The sequence below is a fragment of the Lissotriton helveticus genome, chromosome 6, assembly GCF_964261635.1.
Source record: "Lissotriton helveticus chromosome 6, aLisHel1.1, whole genome shotgun sequence".
Taxonomy (NCBI): Eukaryota; Metazoa; Chordata; class Amphibia; order Caudata; family Salamandridae; genus Lissotriton; species Lissotriton helveticus.
Window position 1 is genome coordinate 1,370,155,376 of NC_136067.1, and position 18,535 is coordinate 1,370,173,910.

An 18,535-nucleotide genomic window follows, 5' to 3' on the forward strand; every position below is an offset into this window, starting at 1 on the left:
TCTCAAGGGCAAGAGGGCAGGCTGGCTCCCGAGTACCACGGCCCTAGGAGGGGGCGAGAGGGGGCAGACTTCACCTCCGGCGGGAGGAAATACTCGGCCTCAGGCAGGGGACGAGCCAAAGCACAGGAGAACCCACTGGTCCTGGGGTTCAGTTCAGGGGGCAAGCTCAATCAAGCCCTTGGAGAAAAGTCTCAAGCACAAGTCAGCAAAGTCTTTTAGCAAAGTCTTCTCCTCTCCTTCCTCAGCAAGGCAAGCAGCAGGCCAGTCCTTCCAGCGTCTTCTTCTCCTTCTATTCGGGCAGAGGTTCTTTGTGGTAAAACAGGATTCTAATTTACAAGGAGCAGGGCTCCTTCTTTTATACCCAGTTTCTTTTGTTCTAGCAAGCCAGGGGGGCCTCTGCATAACTGCTCCAGTCTCTGAGTACTTGTTGTGGGTATTTCTGGCTTCTGTATTCAGTGTGAGGGCAGGCACATCAGCCGCTCCCCAGGGGGGCGGAGCCGGCATTGTGAGGACAGGAGTAGCCTGAGCACTTTGTGGACAAGCTTCGGTCCTTCCTGGGCCAGGTGCAGGCTGAGTCATCAGTCGCTCCCCAGGAGGGCGGAGCCAGCATTGTGGAGGCAGAGCACAGCCTGATGCATCATTCAGGGGAAACTCCCACCACCCACTAAGGTGTCATCTGGCTATTCACTACCTGTCAACTCCCAGCTCTGTCACTCACACACACCAGACAGTCAGATCCACATCCAAGCAGAGGCGGGCTGAAATGGTTAGGCAAGCAAATGCTAACTTTCTAAAAGTAGCATTTGCAAACACAGGATATTAAAATAAACTTTACTAAAAGAAGTATTTTATTATTCTGAGTTCAGGCATACTAAACATGAATTTCTACCATGTTCCCTGAGCCTGCTGGGATTATAGAGTGTAATAATTCCAGCAGCCCATCTGGCCTAGAAGGGAACAGGTAGCCTTACAATAGTGAAAAACGAATTTGGCAGTAATTCACTATTAGAACATGCCACACACATCAGGGCATGTTCTACCTTACACTTACAATGCACCCTGCCCTCAGGCCTACCATAGGGGTGACTAATATGAAGTTAAGGGAAGGTTTAGGGGCTGGCAAGTGTGTGCACTTGCCCAGCCAGGGTGACAGTACCAGACTGCACGCAGGTTCTGCAATGGCAGACCCTAGACACATTTTAAGGCTGCTTCTGTGGGGGGCGCAACCAGCGCTGCAGGCCCACTAGCAGTGTTGGCATTCACAAGCCCTGGCACTCCTGGTGCACTTTACTAGGGACTAACAGTAAATCCAATGAACCAATCATGGACATCAATCACATGTACACTTTACAACAGGGAGAGCATATGCACTTTAGCACTGGTCAGCAGTGGCAAAGTGCCCAGAGTCATTAAACCAACAAAAACAGGTCAGAGAGAGTATTGGAGGAAGGCAAAAAGTTTAGGGATGACCCTGCCAAGAGGCCCAGGTCCAACACAACCCCCTTCCAGCCAAAACGCAGGGTAGACCAATCACCACTGTGATGGGCTTCCCTGCTTTGGGCGATAGAACCTGGACCTGGCCCGCAACAGCAGGGGCACATTCCAGTTCTACGCCAATCTGCACCTCCTTCAAATCCTCTGTTCATACTCTCAGGGTCCACCAAGCCAATCCATGGGAAACCCTTCTCTACACCTGTGGACACCACCTGTGCAGCCTTGAACCTTAATTCGCTCACAGGTGTGTCCCAACAGGCAGACAGAAAAATGTCACAGTGGCCACTGACAGTAGTCAGGAATGAGACCCAAGCCTTACGACTCTCAGGGCTCTCAAACCTCTGTGACCTTAAAGAGTGGGGGGCATTAGCCCCAGGTGCTTGGCACCCTTGGTCCACTCTCCCTCCTGTCAGGTCAGGTATGCCATCCTGGCACTGACCCACCAGCCTCAGGTCTGTACCTGACGGCTGTACTAAAGACTGGGGTGGCCTCTCCCACACTCGGTCCTCCTCCTGGGGGCTCTGTACCCTCCCACCTGGAGTGGTACCCCCTTCCAGAATTGTCAGGGCACCTGTGGCAGGTGACCTGCACAATTCGCCCACCAGTTCAGGGGTGCTATCCTGCAACTGGGGCACCAGGTCAGGGGGGACACCCTGCACCTGGCCCTTAAACCTAGGGTCTAAACCCTCAAACTGCACCGGGGTCAGAGGCGAGGACTCCCTCCCTCTGCACCCCCTTCCACAGTACTGCCCACTCCCAACTGGAGTGGTACCCCTAGAAGTGACATGGGCCAGGACACTGATTACAGTGGCCCTGCCCTCCAGGTCAGACAACACCTGACCCTGGCTTCTCAACTCAGGGACCCAACCCTGCAGTTGAACACTTGCCTGGCGCACCAGGACTTTCCGGGGAGCACGCCTGCCCCCCCTGAGGGTGGCACATAGCTCATGTGTCGTGCAACAGCCTGCCCGGCGCGGATCTCCCAACCCCTGTCCCTCTGACAGTGCGGGAAGATCCCCCAGGACAGAAGTGGTGTCCCCCTGGTCATTCACTGGGGACGCAGCCCTGCTGGCTGGCCCCTGACCCACTGGTTCTTCCACTGGGGACTCTTTCCCCCTCTCGCCCCTCTTTCTGGACTTCTGCACCCTCCCAACTGGAGTGGTACTGCCAGTCACCAGAACTACTGGAGCCCTGTTTACAGAGCCTCCACGTTCTCTAGCCACTGGGGGATCCCCCTCAGCGGGTGACTCATCCGGACAGCCTAGGCTCCCCACCTGGTGTTCCCTTAAAGAACCATCCAGGCTCTGAGACTGAGGTTGGGCACTACCGGGACAAAACCCATTCTCACTCCTTCCCCTTAAGGACAGGACGTGAGGCCCTACACCCATCTCACTACTACAGGACCTAGCTGGGCTACTCTGCGCCACTTCCACCACTCTGGGCTGGAAGATACCTGAGACACTCCCCACAGGATCACACCCCAATGCCTCTCCAGACCCTCGGGAATCCACCACAAGGTCTGCCTCCAATGTGAGCTCCCTGGGGCCAGAGAACTCACTCTCAAACAGGTGTTGGCATAGCTCTGGAAAACTGGGACTTAAAGTATGCTCTCCCACAATTGGATTACACAGCCCCCTAGTAGGGTTAACCAAATTATCCTTCACCTCACCATCCAGCGCCTCACACACATACTCCACACCATTCTTCTGAGACTGGCCAGACAGTAGCGAACTGTCTCTGTCACACAACCCACACTCTTCTGGGCGGTCCTTACACTCACCCACCAGGACCTCAACCATGGGGGAATCCCTCCCACCACTAGGACCATGAACTCCTACGCCAGCTACCCTATTCCCTTCAGGGACGCTGCGCACTACTGGAGCTACCTCATGCCCTTGAACCTCCTGGTGTATGTTAACCCCCTCCAAGTCAGGTGCCATACCTCTAGGTGCGCGCGCTATGCTGTCTGCACTAGATACCTGAATGTTGCTGCCACCATCTGAGCTGGACTCCACCTCCAACTCAGCAAAGCTCAATCTCTGAGCTACACACATTTCTTGTTGCTGGGCTGAAGCCCTCCTGGCCTCAAGCCCCTCGAGCTCCAAGTCAAGTTTCCTCATTCTTAAGTCATGCGCAAGCTCCATTTTCATTTCTTCCAGGGCTAACTTCCTAGATTCTAGCTCCAGTTGGCAACTCAATTTCAGCTCTGCCAACTTCATTTCATGATCTCGGGTTGCCTGTCTGTCCGCCAGCTCCTCTGGCGACAGACCTCGGCCAGAAACACTGCTACCCAATGGGGAGGTTGCACCCCTCCACTCTGGAGTCAGGGGTCCCTCCAGCTGCTGTTCTGCATCCTCAAATTCAAAATCCTTTCCAGGGGCATTCCTTGCCTTGACCCAGGCCCTCAGCGCCTTTTGGAACTGCTCCCTTCTGGAGAGTCCGGTCATGGAAATGTTCAAATTTTTGCAGAACCTCTTGAGCTGTTTCCTGGTGTAGTTTTCTAGTTTCTCCCAATCACAGTCAATAGAAGAAATGGATGTTGCCTCTTCCATTTTCACTGACACAGGCATGACTTCAAAAACACATGGAGATCTCTTCTCGCAAATCATAAATCCAAAAAAAACAAAGTCTGTGGCTTAGTTACTGGACTGTCATCACTGTGCAATGGTCAATAGTTAAGGCATGAACACTGCAAATGTAAATTCGCTATCCCCACCGCTGCCACCAATGTAGGAAGGGGGAGTCTCTGGTTGGCGCAGTGCAGCACTGGCGACAAACAGGGCCGCTCTCTTCCTCGTCAGGGCTGAGGGTTACCTCTAAGAACAACCTCTGCTTACCCTCTAGGTAGTGTGGCGCAAGCAGTCTAGGCTAATCTCTGGGGCACATAGGGTTAAACATTTGCAATATCATACCACCACAACCAACCCACCACACAATGACACCAAACTGTTTTGTAGTAAAAAATATATTCTTTTTATATATTTTTAAAATCAGGCTTGTAAATACAGTTTGTTACTTTAAAGGATTGCGAGGTTCCAGTTACTCTTATTTATGTTGCCACAGTTCTTTTTAGTAATGTACAAGTCTTTATATGCACTTCTGAATGTTTTCTCACTTCCTTGTAGTTCAAAAATGGAGAGGCTTTCTCTTTGAAAGGAAAGAACACTGAGAGAACTGTGAAATTAGGAGATTTATAACAAAAGCGCCTTAACAGAGAAATCTCCATTTTTGAACTACAAGGAAGTGAGAAAACATTCAGAAGTGCATATAAAGACTTGTACATTACTAAAAAGAACTGTGGCAACATAAATAAGAGTAACTGGAACCTCGCAATCCTTTAAAGTAACAAACTGTATTTACAAGCCTGATTTTAAAAATATATAAAGAGAATATATTTTTTACTACAAAACAGTTTGGTGTCATTGTGTGGTGGGTTGGTTGTGGTGGTATGATATTGCAAATGTTTAACCCTATGTGCCCCAGAGATTAGCCTAGACTGCTTGCGCCACACTACCTAGAGGGTAAGCAGAGGTTGTTCTTAGAGGTAACCCTCAGCCCTGACGAGGAAGAGAGAGGCCCTGTTTGTCGCCAGTGCTGCACTGCGCCAACCAGAGACTCCCCCTTCCTACACAGTACATGAAGAAAAAGAGCTTTGTCAGATAAGTAACAGTAACCTGGTCCTGATGATGGCCTAATACCTCTACAGGCCGAAACGCAGTCGACTTTTACAGCGGAACTCTTTCTTGTGCTCCCCTCAGTGATACCCCACTTGATTAATTTTGTATTCAGTACCATTTATTGTTTAGGTATCCCAACTATGTACATTTTTATCTTCACTTGTTGCGCCCTTCCCTAATGCTGTACATACTTCCTCACATGTCACTTATCACTGTCACAATCCTTCAGGAGCACTTATGCACAGTATCCTACAGGTTACGTCATTCAATGTAACGCAGTGCTACCCTTCCATATGTTTGAGCATATGAAACTAAATATGTCAAATATGTATATTCACAAAAATACAATTTCTTACAAAAGAAATTTGTATCCCTGGTTGTCTCCCCTTTTTTTATTCAACCTCTCAGCAATTAATTGTGCTATATGTAACTGACCTTCAATTAACACCCTTTTGGGACAGTGTTGTATGTTATAGACGATTGCCCTAGTCTCCTTTGAGTAATGGGCTACCTCCTGTAGTCTGATACAACTTAAAGCAAAGATGGCACCATTTCTTCTCTGATCCTGCAGCACCCTGGTGACAAATGGCTCTTTCAACAGAGCTCTTGTCTTTATATGACAATATCAAAGAAAGCATTCATCCATTACAAACCTCTATAAAACATAATTGTAAGTATGGAGTTGGTTTGGGTGCCTTCTTTTTAACTTCTACATGATAACTTACTTTAACCCTGACTTCTATGGCTAATGGAAGTTTTGTCTCAAGTAGAAACATAAAACCCCTACATGTGCTGTAAGAACCAACCTTCCTTGAGACTCTATACATCCTAAAGTTCTTGGTAGCCTGATTAAGTAATTTTACCCTGGCGCTAAGAGGCAAAAACGTCAGGTTAACATGTCCAAACAAATGCACACAACTCTTGCAATGTATGGGCTGAGTGGGGTGGATGGAGACCGAGGTCTGGTACCGAGTTGTGGCTGGAGAGCTAGAGATGAGTTATAAGATTTTCATCAGATCGCAATATAGTTTAACTGTGGTCCTAAGGGCGCAGGAACTCTAAACAAATCTAGTGGATATTACTGTACTGTATCGTGTATGTAAAATCCCAAATAAAGCTGTTTGCTAAAAAATGGGCATTGTAAAGTGCAGCACCTCAAATTGATATTCATGCAGCGTAGAGGTGGATTGGAGCAGAGTGAGAAGCTTACGTTGATCCATTTACTAAGAGTGTAGCCAATGTTTGAGTCAGGCTTGATCTGAAGATAAATTACATGCATGGAATGAGTTATCTTACTTGGCCATAGGCTAAACTTTTTCATGATCATGATTGTTCCACACTCCGTACTGATCCGTGGCACAGGAGCACTCAGCTGGACTCATAACTTCTTCCCTCTTGCACACACTCTGAGATCCCATGATAGGTAGGCGGGCAATACGGCACAAGTGAGTTGGTACTGAACTTACTCAGCCAAAGCCCTAGCAGCCACTTTGATGGATTATCTTTTAGTGTAACAGCAGCTGAAGGAGAGTTGCTTGGTTACTGCTACAGTGAAGGGGGACGCTGTTTGCTCAACAATTTATTTGCTCAACTAACCAGCCCTGTCATGTGACATATTTGCGTGGCAATATTCGACCCCTGTGATTTGGTGGAAATTATCAAAATACGTTAATCTATCATGAGGTTTATCACACTTGGCGGAGCTGACTACATGACTTAGTTTACTTTACAAAACCCACTGGTTTTTATTTCTCTTAATTTCTCGTACAGGCAACTGCAGATGTGCTTTTTGACCATTCCCTGGAGTTCTTATCTGCAACTGCTGAATGAATCCCTTAGTATATATGTAGTGGCTGTATAATGCACATTCCTATGTGATTTCTCTCCGCTGCCGATTATATACTTTAATCAGATTTGTATTACAGCAAGTTGATTTCTGCCATGTTTGCTGGACTCCTCTGAGAAATACTATGACTGTCTGCAAAATGCATGTTGCTGAAGTTTTCCCCCCTGCCTTACTGAATGGACTCTTCACATAGGTGTATAATGCCCATTAATATGGACAGCTCCCTGTCATAACAGGGTTGACTTGTGGCTGCTTGTACCATGGTTGCTCTTCTATTCAGACCACGATGCAGCCACCAGTACATATACTAAGGGTTATCACATAATCCTAATTCCTATGGGTGGCTATCTGCTCCTTCTGGGTGGACTTCGTAGAGCATATACTAAAACTAGTTTCATAATGTTCATTTCAGTGGGCCCCTCGTCTACCAAGCCTGTGTGAATTCAAGACCATACAACTCCAAAGAATTTACTAGAGTTGCTGCAATAATGCACCTCCAAACATATGTCCCCTCAGCTCTGGGCACATCCCTATGTGCTATACTCATTGCGGTATCAACTGTAAGACAAAGACGCTAATGGCAAGTATCCACATGCATTACTGCTTCTGTTCACACATTTTACTTCACACCAATGTGTAGGTGCAGATACATCTTTGCAGAAGCATGGTGTGATATGTTGGAGCTATTCCTACATGACACCAAAACCTCACCCATTTAGGTAGGACACATGAGACTCATACATTTTCCTATCCTACTAATCTGCAATACACTAGCATCTAATGCTAAAGCGGCCTTTCTCTTACTCCTTTTCATTTCAAATCCATGCTAAAGTGCAGTAGGAAAACCATCAGTACATATAGTAAGGGTGATTGTATAATCCTCATTCCTACGAGTGGCTCCCTGGGAAGATGTGGCCTAACGGCTAGGGTGGTCGAGCTCGAAGCTGGGGAACCAGATTCTAGTCTCTGCAGTGACGCTCAACGTTCTGTGATTCTGGGCAAATCACTTAACCTCCCCAAGCCTAACAAAAAATTAATGTGTCGGTCTGTAACGCAACTATACCTTCGGGTAGTTTGTGCTATATAAAACTCCAAAACAAAACAGCCGAGAGGCTAAAGGGAAGAAGCAGCTCCATCAAGGATTTTATTCCTAAAAATATGTACTGTACCTGTTTCTTATTTTATTCAAACAACAAATGGCTCTACTTGACCAATAAAATCTTCAAACTCACATTTTCAAGTCTACAAATCTTATATTAACCATAGTTTCTAGTCGACAAAATGTGGAATATGTTTCTCTGATGTCCTTACAGAATTGGAATAGCTTGTGTGTCTATTCTAAGCCTGTAAAATTGGCCAAATTTTCCTCCTTTTTGTCTTTTTTTAACCCAATTTTCAAATGATATTTGTAGGGAAAATGTCGTTGAGCAACTACAGACAATCAATTTACAGTGTTAACAGTGCAAACATATACATATTCATTCACTAAGGGGGTTGATTCAAAATAATTATTAACATTAATATTTCTGCACATATCACTTAATTTTGTCTTTCAGCTCTCCAAACAAATAATATCTACAATCTGGATCAATAGAGAAAACCCCTAAAGCCAGCTGACTGATTGTAACCTATCCTGAGAAGATGGTGAATGTTCTGAAAGGAGTGCTTATAGAATGGTTGGTAAATCATATGTTCTCTCTCCTCTATTGTCAGAATTCTCAAATTAGATTGTGTTTCTGCATTTCCTTTGCTTCTAATAGTAATCTATCCATATGAGTAGTTTTATGCTTGGTTTGAAAGACAAGCAACGTTTCAAATGTAAGCTTTAGTATGTTGAAGATGTATTAAAACTGTAAATGGAAAGTGTCCTTAAACTGGTAAATATATATTTGTAGAATGTGTGGACGTAGATACACATACTCTGCATACTCCTGTCATCTAGTGTTTGACTCAGACGTTGCACGTTGTATTTTGTTCAAAAAAGTATTTTTGATTCACAAGATACCCCGGGAGTCCTCCCTCAGTTGGTAACGTGCATTGGCACTAGTCCAGTGTTAGATTGTTTTTTCTTTACCATTGGGATCAGACACATACTGATGGGCGTGCAAAACTCAATGTGTTCATGCTCACTGCAGTAGGCCCACGTAGTAAGAACTTCCATGCCCGTCACAGTTAAACGCTTCTTAGACACCTGCAGTCATATTTACCTTTACCTCGATGTGCTTTGGAGATAGTTAAGGAAGATGGGACCCGTGACTCAGGTCTCTGCACTTTCTTCTCTCTGTCAACTCCTGAGAATGAAGGTGCGTCAACTCCTGGGAATGAAGATGCGTAGAGGGTGATGTAACTGATGCCTTTCGGGAAATGTCAATAATGCTCCCCCAACCAAATACCTCTGCGCTGACCTTACCAGGTTTTGTAATCTCTGTTTCTTCCCCAAAGTGAGTGCACCTTCAATCTGCCTTTAAGTACAAAAAGTCTCTTTGACAGCGCAGAGACTGATGCTTGGCACATCACAATGCAGCAATGGGCAGATAAGGATACACGTAACATTGGCAAACCAAACCTGTTCAGCACCAAAGGAGATAACGTCTAATCCATAAGTCCTCCCCAGATCAACCCAGCCCAGAGATCGACTCCGGCCCTACCAAGTGGCAGCAATAAAAACAGGATGTCCAATGCAAGTCCAAAGGCAACAGGCCTTTGAATGAAGCCAACACCAACAGCTGTAAGTATGGTTGAGTCCCAAGAACACCCTAAACCTCACAAGAGCTCACACACAAAGGCAGAGCACAGCCCCATACAGGCCCAGTCTAGTTCACAAGATATTGCTGCCTAAAGAGCCTCCTGTAGCTGCCTGGCTCCCGTCGGCTCCGAGACAAGGCATCAGAGATGAAAAAGGACAGGCCAAGAGCTTCGCCCCTCATTGGTCCTACGGCTCTGAACGTTGAGAAAGCTTAGAAACAGAAGGCTCTGTCAGTGCCTGCACCTAGCTGGCCACCGAAGATAGCGTGGGAGCCCCGACCACATTTTTAGCTAGCTCCGATGACTACCAGAAACCAATCCTTGCAAAGCTTCTGGAGGAAATGGATGAGAGACAGAAATGTATTTTCATCCACCTCAGTACAAGAAAAGTTTCTACGAGCCTTTCAAAAATTGTAGTGCCCTTGCCCAGAAAGAGTATGCTGGCTTTCGAGGACGAGCTAACTCCAGATAGTTCCTCTGAACCTACACCACCACCAAAGGCTTACGGGTGCATCCACTACTCCTTCTCCATACAATTCCCTCCTCCTTCACCACTTCACCTGCTCTGCCATTGTCATCAACCCCTCCAAACTCTCCATGAGGGTCTCCACGATTATTTTTGGACAAGGTAGCCCCAGTCCATATAATCCACCAGAGTACTACAAAATCCCCTTCTTCCTACATCCCACAAAGATACCATGGGAAGATTATGAGGTAGATCCCAAGAGGGATCTACTCTTGGAACCAGTCAGGGCTTCTTTCTGAGGCGACACAGTAGCCTACCATGGAGTTATGCAAAGGGTAGCGTATAATAAGGTAGACCTGCTCACTATATCAGAGGAAGACGACTGCTTCGTTAAAATCCTCTCTAAGTCAGAATGTGCAATGCGGGTCCAGGCTATGTAAATGAGTATGCTTAAGCCTACCACAGTCCTCTTTAGGGAGCCCGTTAAAACCAGTGTGATTACTCAGAGAGTGCGTAATAGTTTAAACCTTCTTCCTCAGACCCTTTTCATATCTGGGCCATATTCCAGGGGAGTCGTTGGTAGTGCGTACCGCACGTAAACACACTACTGCCCAGGCTACAGGTGGCACCCCACTGCTTGAAATGTATGGAGCATAAGATGATGTATGCTGCAAAGCAAGAGGGTGGCAGTACGGGGTGGCCACCCACTGGCAAACTGCCAATTCCATCAGCCTCCTGTGATCGTATGATTGAGCACAGTGGATGGAAATGGAGGGTCTTATACAGCACCTTCCTGAGCAAATTTAGGAAGAGTGGGGAGGAAATTGTATCAGAAAGCAAAATCATCTCCAATGTCAGACGATGCGCATCCTCCGCCATCGGTCATGATAGCTCATCTCCGGCTTTAAGGCAGAGGTGCAACAACATCTCATCAAACTACCATTGAATGCCGGACACCTCTTTGGCCCTCATGTAGATGGTATGTTAAAGAAAATATACACAAACCGCTCCAGTTAAGTCAAAGACTGCAGCAGTCATTCCACCAATAGAGAGGCAGGGATAACACATAAGGGTCTGTAAAGAGGCACTGGAGTTGTTAAATTGTAGTAAAGTAGGTTTCATTCACAAACCAATAAATGACCCACTGGTGCATGAGAATAATCCGTCGAGCTACACCCAACTCCAACGGCTTCGCCCCTCCCATTCCAAACCATGACATTAACACATTCTATAAGACATAATACATTCCATAGAACGAGAAGGAACTATGGTAACAATAAGCATCAATAAAACTTTATTGGAACATAGTAATGTGAGCACAAAAAATACAACTACTTCATCAGATAATCTTCAAATCTCTTAGGCGCTTCAGCAATCCTTTTTTGTAATTGCAAATCCTTTTCAAGATCATTACCCTCTTTGGCACACACAACAAAATGATCCCCCAGCTGCTCACCAGACACAGATTCTCTGATATTCCCAGTCCCAGCAGAACACTCAGAATCAGGTCTCATGGAAGAACTCGTGAAATCACTCATACCACCATTCTCACAAAACAAAGTACCATCACTCTCCATTTTCTCCTTTTCAAAAAAATTCTCCTGTCCAGGTTTAAGTACAATAATAGCACTTTTGTTCCACCACCCTTTGTTTTTCAATATAACAGCAGTCACTAACCCTTTCCCCTGAAAAGAGTAAAGAAAATTTTGAAGAACTTTAACTTGTTGAGATGAAGGTTTAATAACTCGCACCCAATTTCCAACTTCAACAGATTTGCATTTAACCTTCTCATAAGCATCATGGTACGTTTTATTAGAAGTATGAGACACACTTAAGTTGTCTCTCGCTTTATTGAGACAACCCTCAAAGGATTGATTAGTACCAGTTTTGACAAAATCAGGTGTGAGAAAAGTTCTGCTCTGTTTACTCCTCATCAAAACATAAGGAGACACACCTGTACTTGAGTGAGGAGTAATATAACTCCAGATTTTTTCTTTTAAAAATTCAAAAACATCCACATTGTTTTCCAAGGCTGATTGAATACCTTCTTTGAAAAATCCATTATCCTGTTCTATTTGACCATTGGCCTTTGGCCAATACAACGGTGCTTTCTCTGAAAGGACTCCAAATTTTTAAAGCAAACTTTGCATTTTCACTGAAACAAGCTGCACACCATTATCAGACATGATAATCTTGGGTGCTCCTTCTTGCTGAAAAATGTTATCTAAAAAAAACACCTCATCAGTATTAGGATGCTCAACAAATGTGTGGTACAACCACTTGGAAAAGTTATCAATAACCACAATTAAAAATCTCTTCTCTCTACCCAAGCAATCATACGGACCAGCAAAATCTATAGAAATGTTCTCCCAAGGTAGCTGAGGTACCTCTTGAATGCTCATAGGTTCTGTAGACACTTTCCAATGTTTATCTGAACGAATACAAACTTTACAATTATCCACAAAACGTTCCACAACAGCATCCATTCCTGGCCACCAATAGTGCATTTTAAGTAATCTTTTAGAGCTTGACACAGCAGGATGTCCAGAATGAGCCAAACTGATCAGTTTGTATCTAATAGCAACAAGTAGAACAAACAAATCATGCCTCAATAACATGTTGTTTTCAATCGTAAGTTCATTTGCCACTTGAGCAAAACTCTGAAAACAAGAATCCAAATTTTTACTTGGTGGCAAACAAATTGTTTGACTTTGGTTAAAACTTGATCCTGATCAAGAATTTCACACCATTCTTTCTCGGAAATGTCAATATCACAAATACCAATTGCATCTACAACAGCTACAACACATTCATGAAGATCAATTATCTTCTCAGACACATCTACAGAAGGAAGTCTAGACATACAGTCGGCTGTAACATTCTTCCCTCCAGCAATATGCCTTATTTCAAAATTAAATTCCTGCAACCATGCTATGAGTCTTACTAATCTCGAGGATGCATTACCAGATCTTACACCATCCATTATATACACCAATGGTTTTTGATCCGTACAAGGACAAAGGGACGTCTTCACAAAAAACATTTTCCCAAGGCCCACAAACATGCAAGGGCCTCTTTCTCAATGGTGCTGTAGTGTTCCTCAGCCCCTCTGATTCCTCTAGAAATGAAAGAAATAACTCTCTCCTTGCCATTTACCAACTGAGTGAACACTGCCCCAAGCCTATAGTACTGGCATAAAGAGTGACAAATGACTTGCCGTTAGGATCAAGGGTATTAAGACCTGGTGCCTGCGCAATGAGTCTCTTGATCTGATTGAAAGCTTCATCATGTACTTGTGTCCAGACAAAACTCATCCCTTTTTTAAGAAGTTGCCTCAATGGTTCCACCACCAAAGCATACCCCTTAACAAATCTTGCGTAGTACTTCCCTAATCCTAAAAAAGAACATAGAGAATCTTTATCATAAGGTTTACTTGCCTTATCCAAAGCACTCACCAAATCATCTTTGGTAATAATGCCACAACTTGAAATATTGTGACCCAGATAATCCATTTCTTCAACAAGAACTTCACATTTGCCCTTACTAACTGTCATACCTTTAGTTTCCAGAATATTTAAAGCAGCCTCCAAAATGTTGTCATGTTCTTCACAAGTTTTACCAAAAATTAAAGTTGTCTTGAAACGACTGCACACCTTTCAAACCTTGAGAAAGAGCCTCAATACGTTTTTGAAAAACACTGGTAGCTGATGCCAGGCCAAACGGCATTCTCAAAAATCTATAAACCCCAAACGGCGTAACAAAAGCTGTGAGGTCTTTAGAAGAATCATCAAGAAGCACTTGATGATGGGCTCATTTCAAATCGATAATCGAAAACGACTTGGCATCATTGACAGCAGCTAATAGTTCTTGAATTCTAGGCAGGGGATACTTTTCAACAACTATGTTCTTGTTCAAAGACCTAAGATCCACACACAGTCTCAAATCATTATTTTTGTTAAGGGTGATCACAATAGCCAAAACCCATTCTGAACTATCAGTTGGTTCAATTATATCTTCTGCCACCAAATCATCCAAATGAGATATCAAATTCTTACGTGCACTCCACGGAACCATACGTACTTTATGTCGAATGGGAATGGCTCCTTCCTTAAGCTTAATACTGTGAGTAAAGCTTTTTACTTGACCCACCTTATTTTGAAACGCAGCACTATGTTTAGCAAGGATACATTCAACATTGGAATCTTTAACATTGATTGAGTTTACAGAAATATCTCTCAATCTAATGGGAAAATCTGTACCAGGGCATAACATAACCCCCAACTTGCCCAGATCGTACCATCCTACAATGTTCTTTCCATCAATAGCTACATACATTTTAGTAAGAACTTTACATCCTTTAAATTCTAAAATATCTTCAAAATACCCCAACATTTTGATATCAAAGTTGACAAAAGCTTTGGGGTTGATATCTGTATGTTTAAGTTTAACATCATTCCAATTTTCTTAAAAAAATATCAGATAAAACTTTTATGGGCGACCCAGAATCTGCCGTAACATCTAGACTTACTTCTCCAATGGGAACAACACCTAAAGGTTCTTTAAAAGGTACATTTACATTGTTAATAGACCATTCTGAACTAGGATCATACAATGTTTAAAGTAAATTGTCCAAATCCTCTTGATCATTTGAAACTGAATTTACAGAAACATTAGGAGAAATTCTCGTGGACTTGGACAAACTTTGAAAATGTCCAAACCTATTACATTTTAAACAATTTCTTTTTAAAGCGGGACAATCAGGAAAATTAACAGGATGCATCTTCGACCCACATCTAAAACAACTTAGCTTACCACCCTTAATAACTCCTGATGTAATTGGTCTTTGAACAGATTGAATAGCACACACATGAGAAGAAGTTTTTACTTCCTCATTGGAAATAGCTCTAGCAGATTGAATGGATCTCTCGTTGCCTTTAGCGAGATCTAAAACTTCAGCTTATGTTGGGTTGGGACAAGCTAACAGTCTTTCCTGCACTTTCTTGGACTCACAATTAAAAACAAATGGATCCCTTATGCAGTAATCAACATTAGCCCCAAACTCACAATTAGCTGCCAACACTCTAAGGGCAACAACATAGTCTTGAATAGAATCATCCACATGTTGTTTCCTTTTGTGAAAGGAATGTCGCTCTATCATTACATTAGGCTCATCTACAAATTGTTTTTGTAATCTTGCTACTGCTTCTTTGTAGACGTCCCATCCTTCACCTTGACCAGCAATAGGAGCTCAGTTTTTAAATATGTCAATGGCCGCTGTACCTAAAAAACTAAATAAAATTGCTTTTTTCTTTCAGGTGAAAACTTGATACCATCAATACCCAATAGATAGTTTTCAAAAGTATCAAACCACTTTTTCCACATCAATTTAGGTTTTCCAGGAACTTATAAAAAAAATGGCAGGTTGATTGCAAAGTTGTGAACCAGCCATAATGAACTGATACTCTGTAAATAAATAAGATAAAGAAACGAAAAGTAAAATATTGTGCACGTCACTGCAGTTCAGAGCACAGAGTAACTAATTTAAAATGAGTAAAATAAACAAAGAAAGCAAATAATAATTCCTTTTCAAATTGTGCACATCACAAAAATTATACTTCCTTTTTTTGTTTTAAAAGTGTGCTTCACTAAAACACACACACAACTTCAAAAATAAATTGATGATAACATTTCCATAAACTGTCAAGTGTGTGTATCACTACAGAAAGTTAAATTGAAAGATATTACTGAAATGCACGTAGTAAAGCTGTGAGATACACTGTAAATAGTGTGCACATCACTGAAATACACTAAAAAATGCTGTATTATACACCTTAATAAGTGTGCACATTACTGAAGTGCACTCACATAAACATTAAGCTGAACCACATGAATTATCGCAAAGGAAATGCAAATTCAAAAGCAGTCATCTAATAACTCCGACAATAATCTTCCTGGGGATTCAATATGGCTGCTATGTGACGTGGCTTGCGTGCGCAGAACGTGGCTGGCGTGCAGATGACGATGAACGTGACAACGTATACACTGCAGGCGTCACAGTAAAACTTCAGCCAGAGATTCTTGCAGCACACGAGAGAGCCGCTTGGGCGCACTTGGGATTCAAAAGCACGCATGCGGAGTGCCTCTCAACTGCCAACAGTAAGGAAATAATCAAACACATTACTTTGACTCCGGTAAGGTTCAGATAATGACGATTTCTAGATACCAGACAGTCGGGCAAGGATGGTGAAATCTTCTTCCTTAAAATGCTGGGGGTTTTTTTGGGCGGGGGGGGGTTCCGTCCTCATACATGCCACCAGTAGATGTTAACTCTAGATGAGCTTACTCCAGGCCACTGACACAAACCAACCTTTCCTGCCCTTATGTTTGTGGATAGCCGTTGGAGATTGCCCAGAGGTAGGTCAATTCCAATCCTACTCCCATTCCCGATGTTACTTGCCACTTTGGGAGGATAGGACCATTTAACCTCTGGCATAATCATTGTACTTATGGATATCATTTCTCACACCATACATTTAGTGCAGACCAAAGTTTAATGGAGTTTACCCCACCACACAACAAGTCTAAGCGGCTTACTGCCATAATGTTTCTTAAACAGTCTGCAAACTTTGGAGGGTTTTCCGATTTCCACTCCTTGCAGATCTCCCTCCTGGCAATGACAACTATGTAAAAAATAAACTGTGTAATGCAACTTTTTATATCATAATTGTGTGGGAGACCAAATAAAGCTAATCTAGGACTGTAAATTATTGGTGTTGACAACACTTCTTCAGGAAACCCACACACCTTCCTCCAATAATTAGCTATTTCTGAGCATTCGACAAACATATGACCATTGTCTGCTGCTGGAAATTTGCATCTTGGGCATAGGTATTCTTCCGTTGCAATTTTAGAAAGTTTCGCAGGTGTCCAATATGCCCTATATGATGTAAACAAGTGATTTCTTATAAAATTTGAGGTTTTCATGATTTTTTGAGACAGAGTAAAATAGTCCATCCAAACTTTTAGCAGGTCACCTTCAATCTGTACTGTGGAGTTATCCCATAGCTTAATGATTTCCGCCTCTAGGTTGTCTCTGGTTCCCACTAGAGTCCTATACCACAAAGCAACCTCGCCTTTCCATCCCTTCTCTCTACTAATTGATTCGAAAATGTGACTCTCCTCCTCATTAGACCAGTTCTGATTTCCCCACCAGGCAGATAACTGATACAATTTAAATCTAGTCATAGTGCTTCCTGTTAAATGTAATAGGGATTCCCAACTTAGTAAGGTAGAGTTATTACTCAGTTCCCCCTATTTCGTGAGACCTGCTGTTTTCAACGGAAGGGCAAATTGGTCCTGTAAACATTCCTGAGTACCAGGGGAATCCCATATTGGGGCCTGTGAATGTTAATATGGGATGTCTAAAATTCTGTGTATTGATTGCCAGTTATCTAAGGCTGTCCGTAGAAGCTTCAAACGAATTTTCTTAAAAAACTTCTGATCTCCAAATTTATAAAGAAAAAAGTCTGGGCCATGTATTAGGTCTGATGTCATTGCCCGAAAAAGTTTACCATGCGATGAAGAGTCCAGTTTGTTAGCTAAGAGTCTGAAATTTTGAAACTGAAAGGCATAACAATAAAAAAGTAAATCCGGAAGAGCCAGGCCCCCTAGTTTCAGCCCCCTCCTCAACTTCCTCCAGGCTATTCTCGGGGATTTAGTGGCCCATATAAACGAGCCAATCCTCCCTTGCAAGTTAGAGATGTCTTTTTTGTCAAATTTTAAGGGGATAGAGTTAAATAGGAAGGAGACCTTTGGCAATATTATAATTTTAATTAGATTAACTCTACCGTAGATGTTAAGAGGCAAAGTGTTCCATCTAATCAAAAGCTTCCTAACTTCCTTGATGACCATTGACCAGCTAGTTGTGGGGACTTCTTCCAGATTGTGTGTAAGATAAATCCCTAAGTATCTGATTTTTAGTTTTGCTTCTGGGATCTGAACAGGGTTATTCCAGCTCATTATGTCTGTTTTGTCTTTATTAATGCTGTATCCCGACACTGTTCCAAAATTTTCAGCCAATTCAAATAGCCTGGGGATAGCCTCCATGGGATTAGATGTATAGAGAAGGAGGTCATCTGCATAAAGGGCAGTCTTAAGCGTCAGATCTCCCATTATGAATGGTTTAATCATTGGATCCTGTCTCAGGGAACAGACAAAGGGCTCAATATAGATATCAAAGAGAAGAGGGGACAGGGGGCAACCCTGCCTCGTTCCCCTGGAAATGTTCAGCCATTCAGACAAGCTACC

The 18,535-nt window shown here is 43.4% G+C and overlaps 1 protein-coding gene across 1 annotated transcript in view; it reads left to right on the forward strand.

Moving 5' to 3' along the window:
• The window catches only part of GTF2H5 (general transcription factor IIH subunit 5), a 40,594-nt gene that overhangs the window by 4,651 nt on the left and 17,408 nt on the right, over positions 1–18,535 (forward strand). The window contains exon 2 of the mRNA XM_078646991.1: positions 8,574–8,693. Within this exon, the coding sequence (XP_078503117.1) occupies positions 8,659–8,693 (35 nt within the window). The 5' untranslated portion in view covers positions 8,574–8,658. The remainder of the gene's footprint in view (positions 1–8,573; positions 8,694–18,535) is intronic.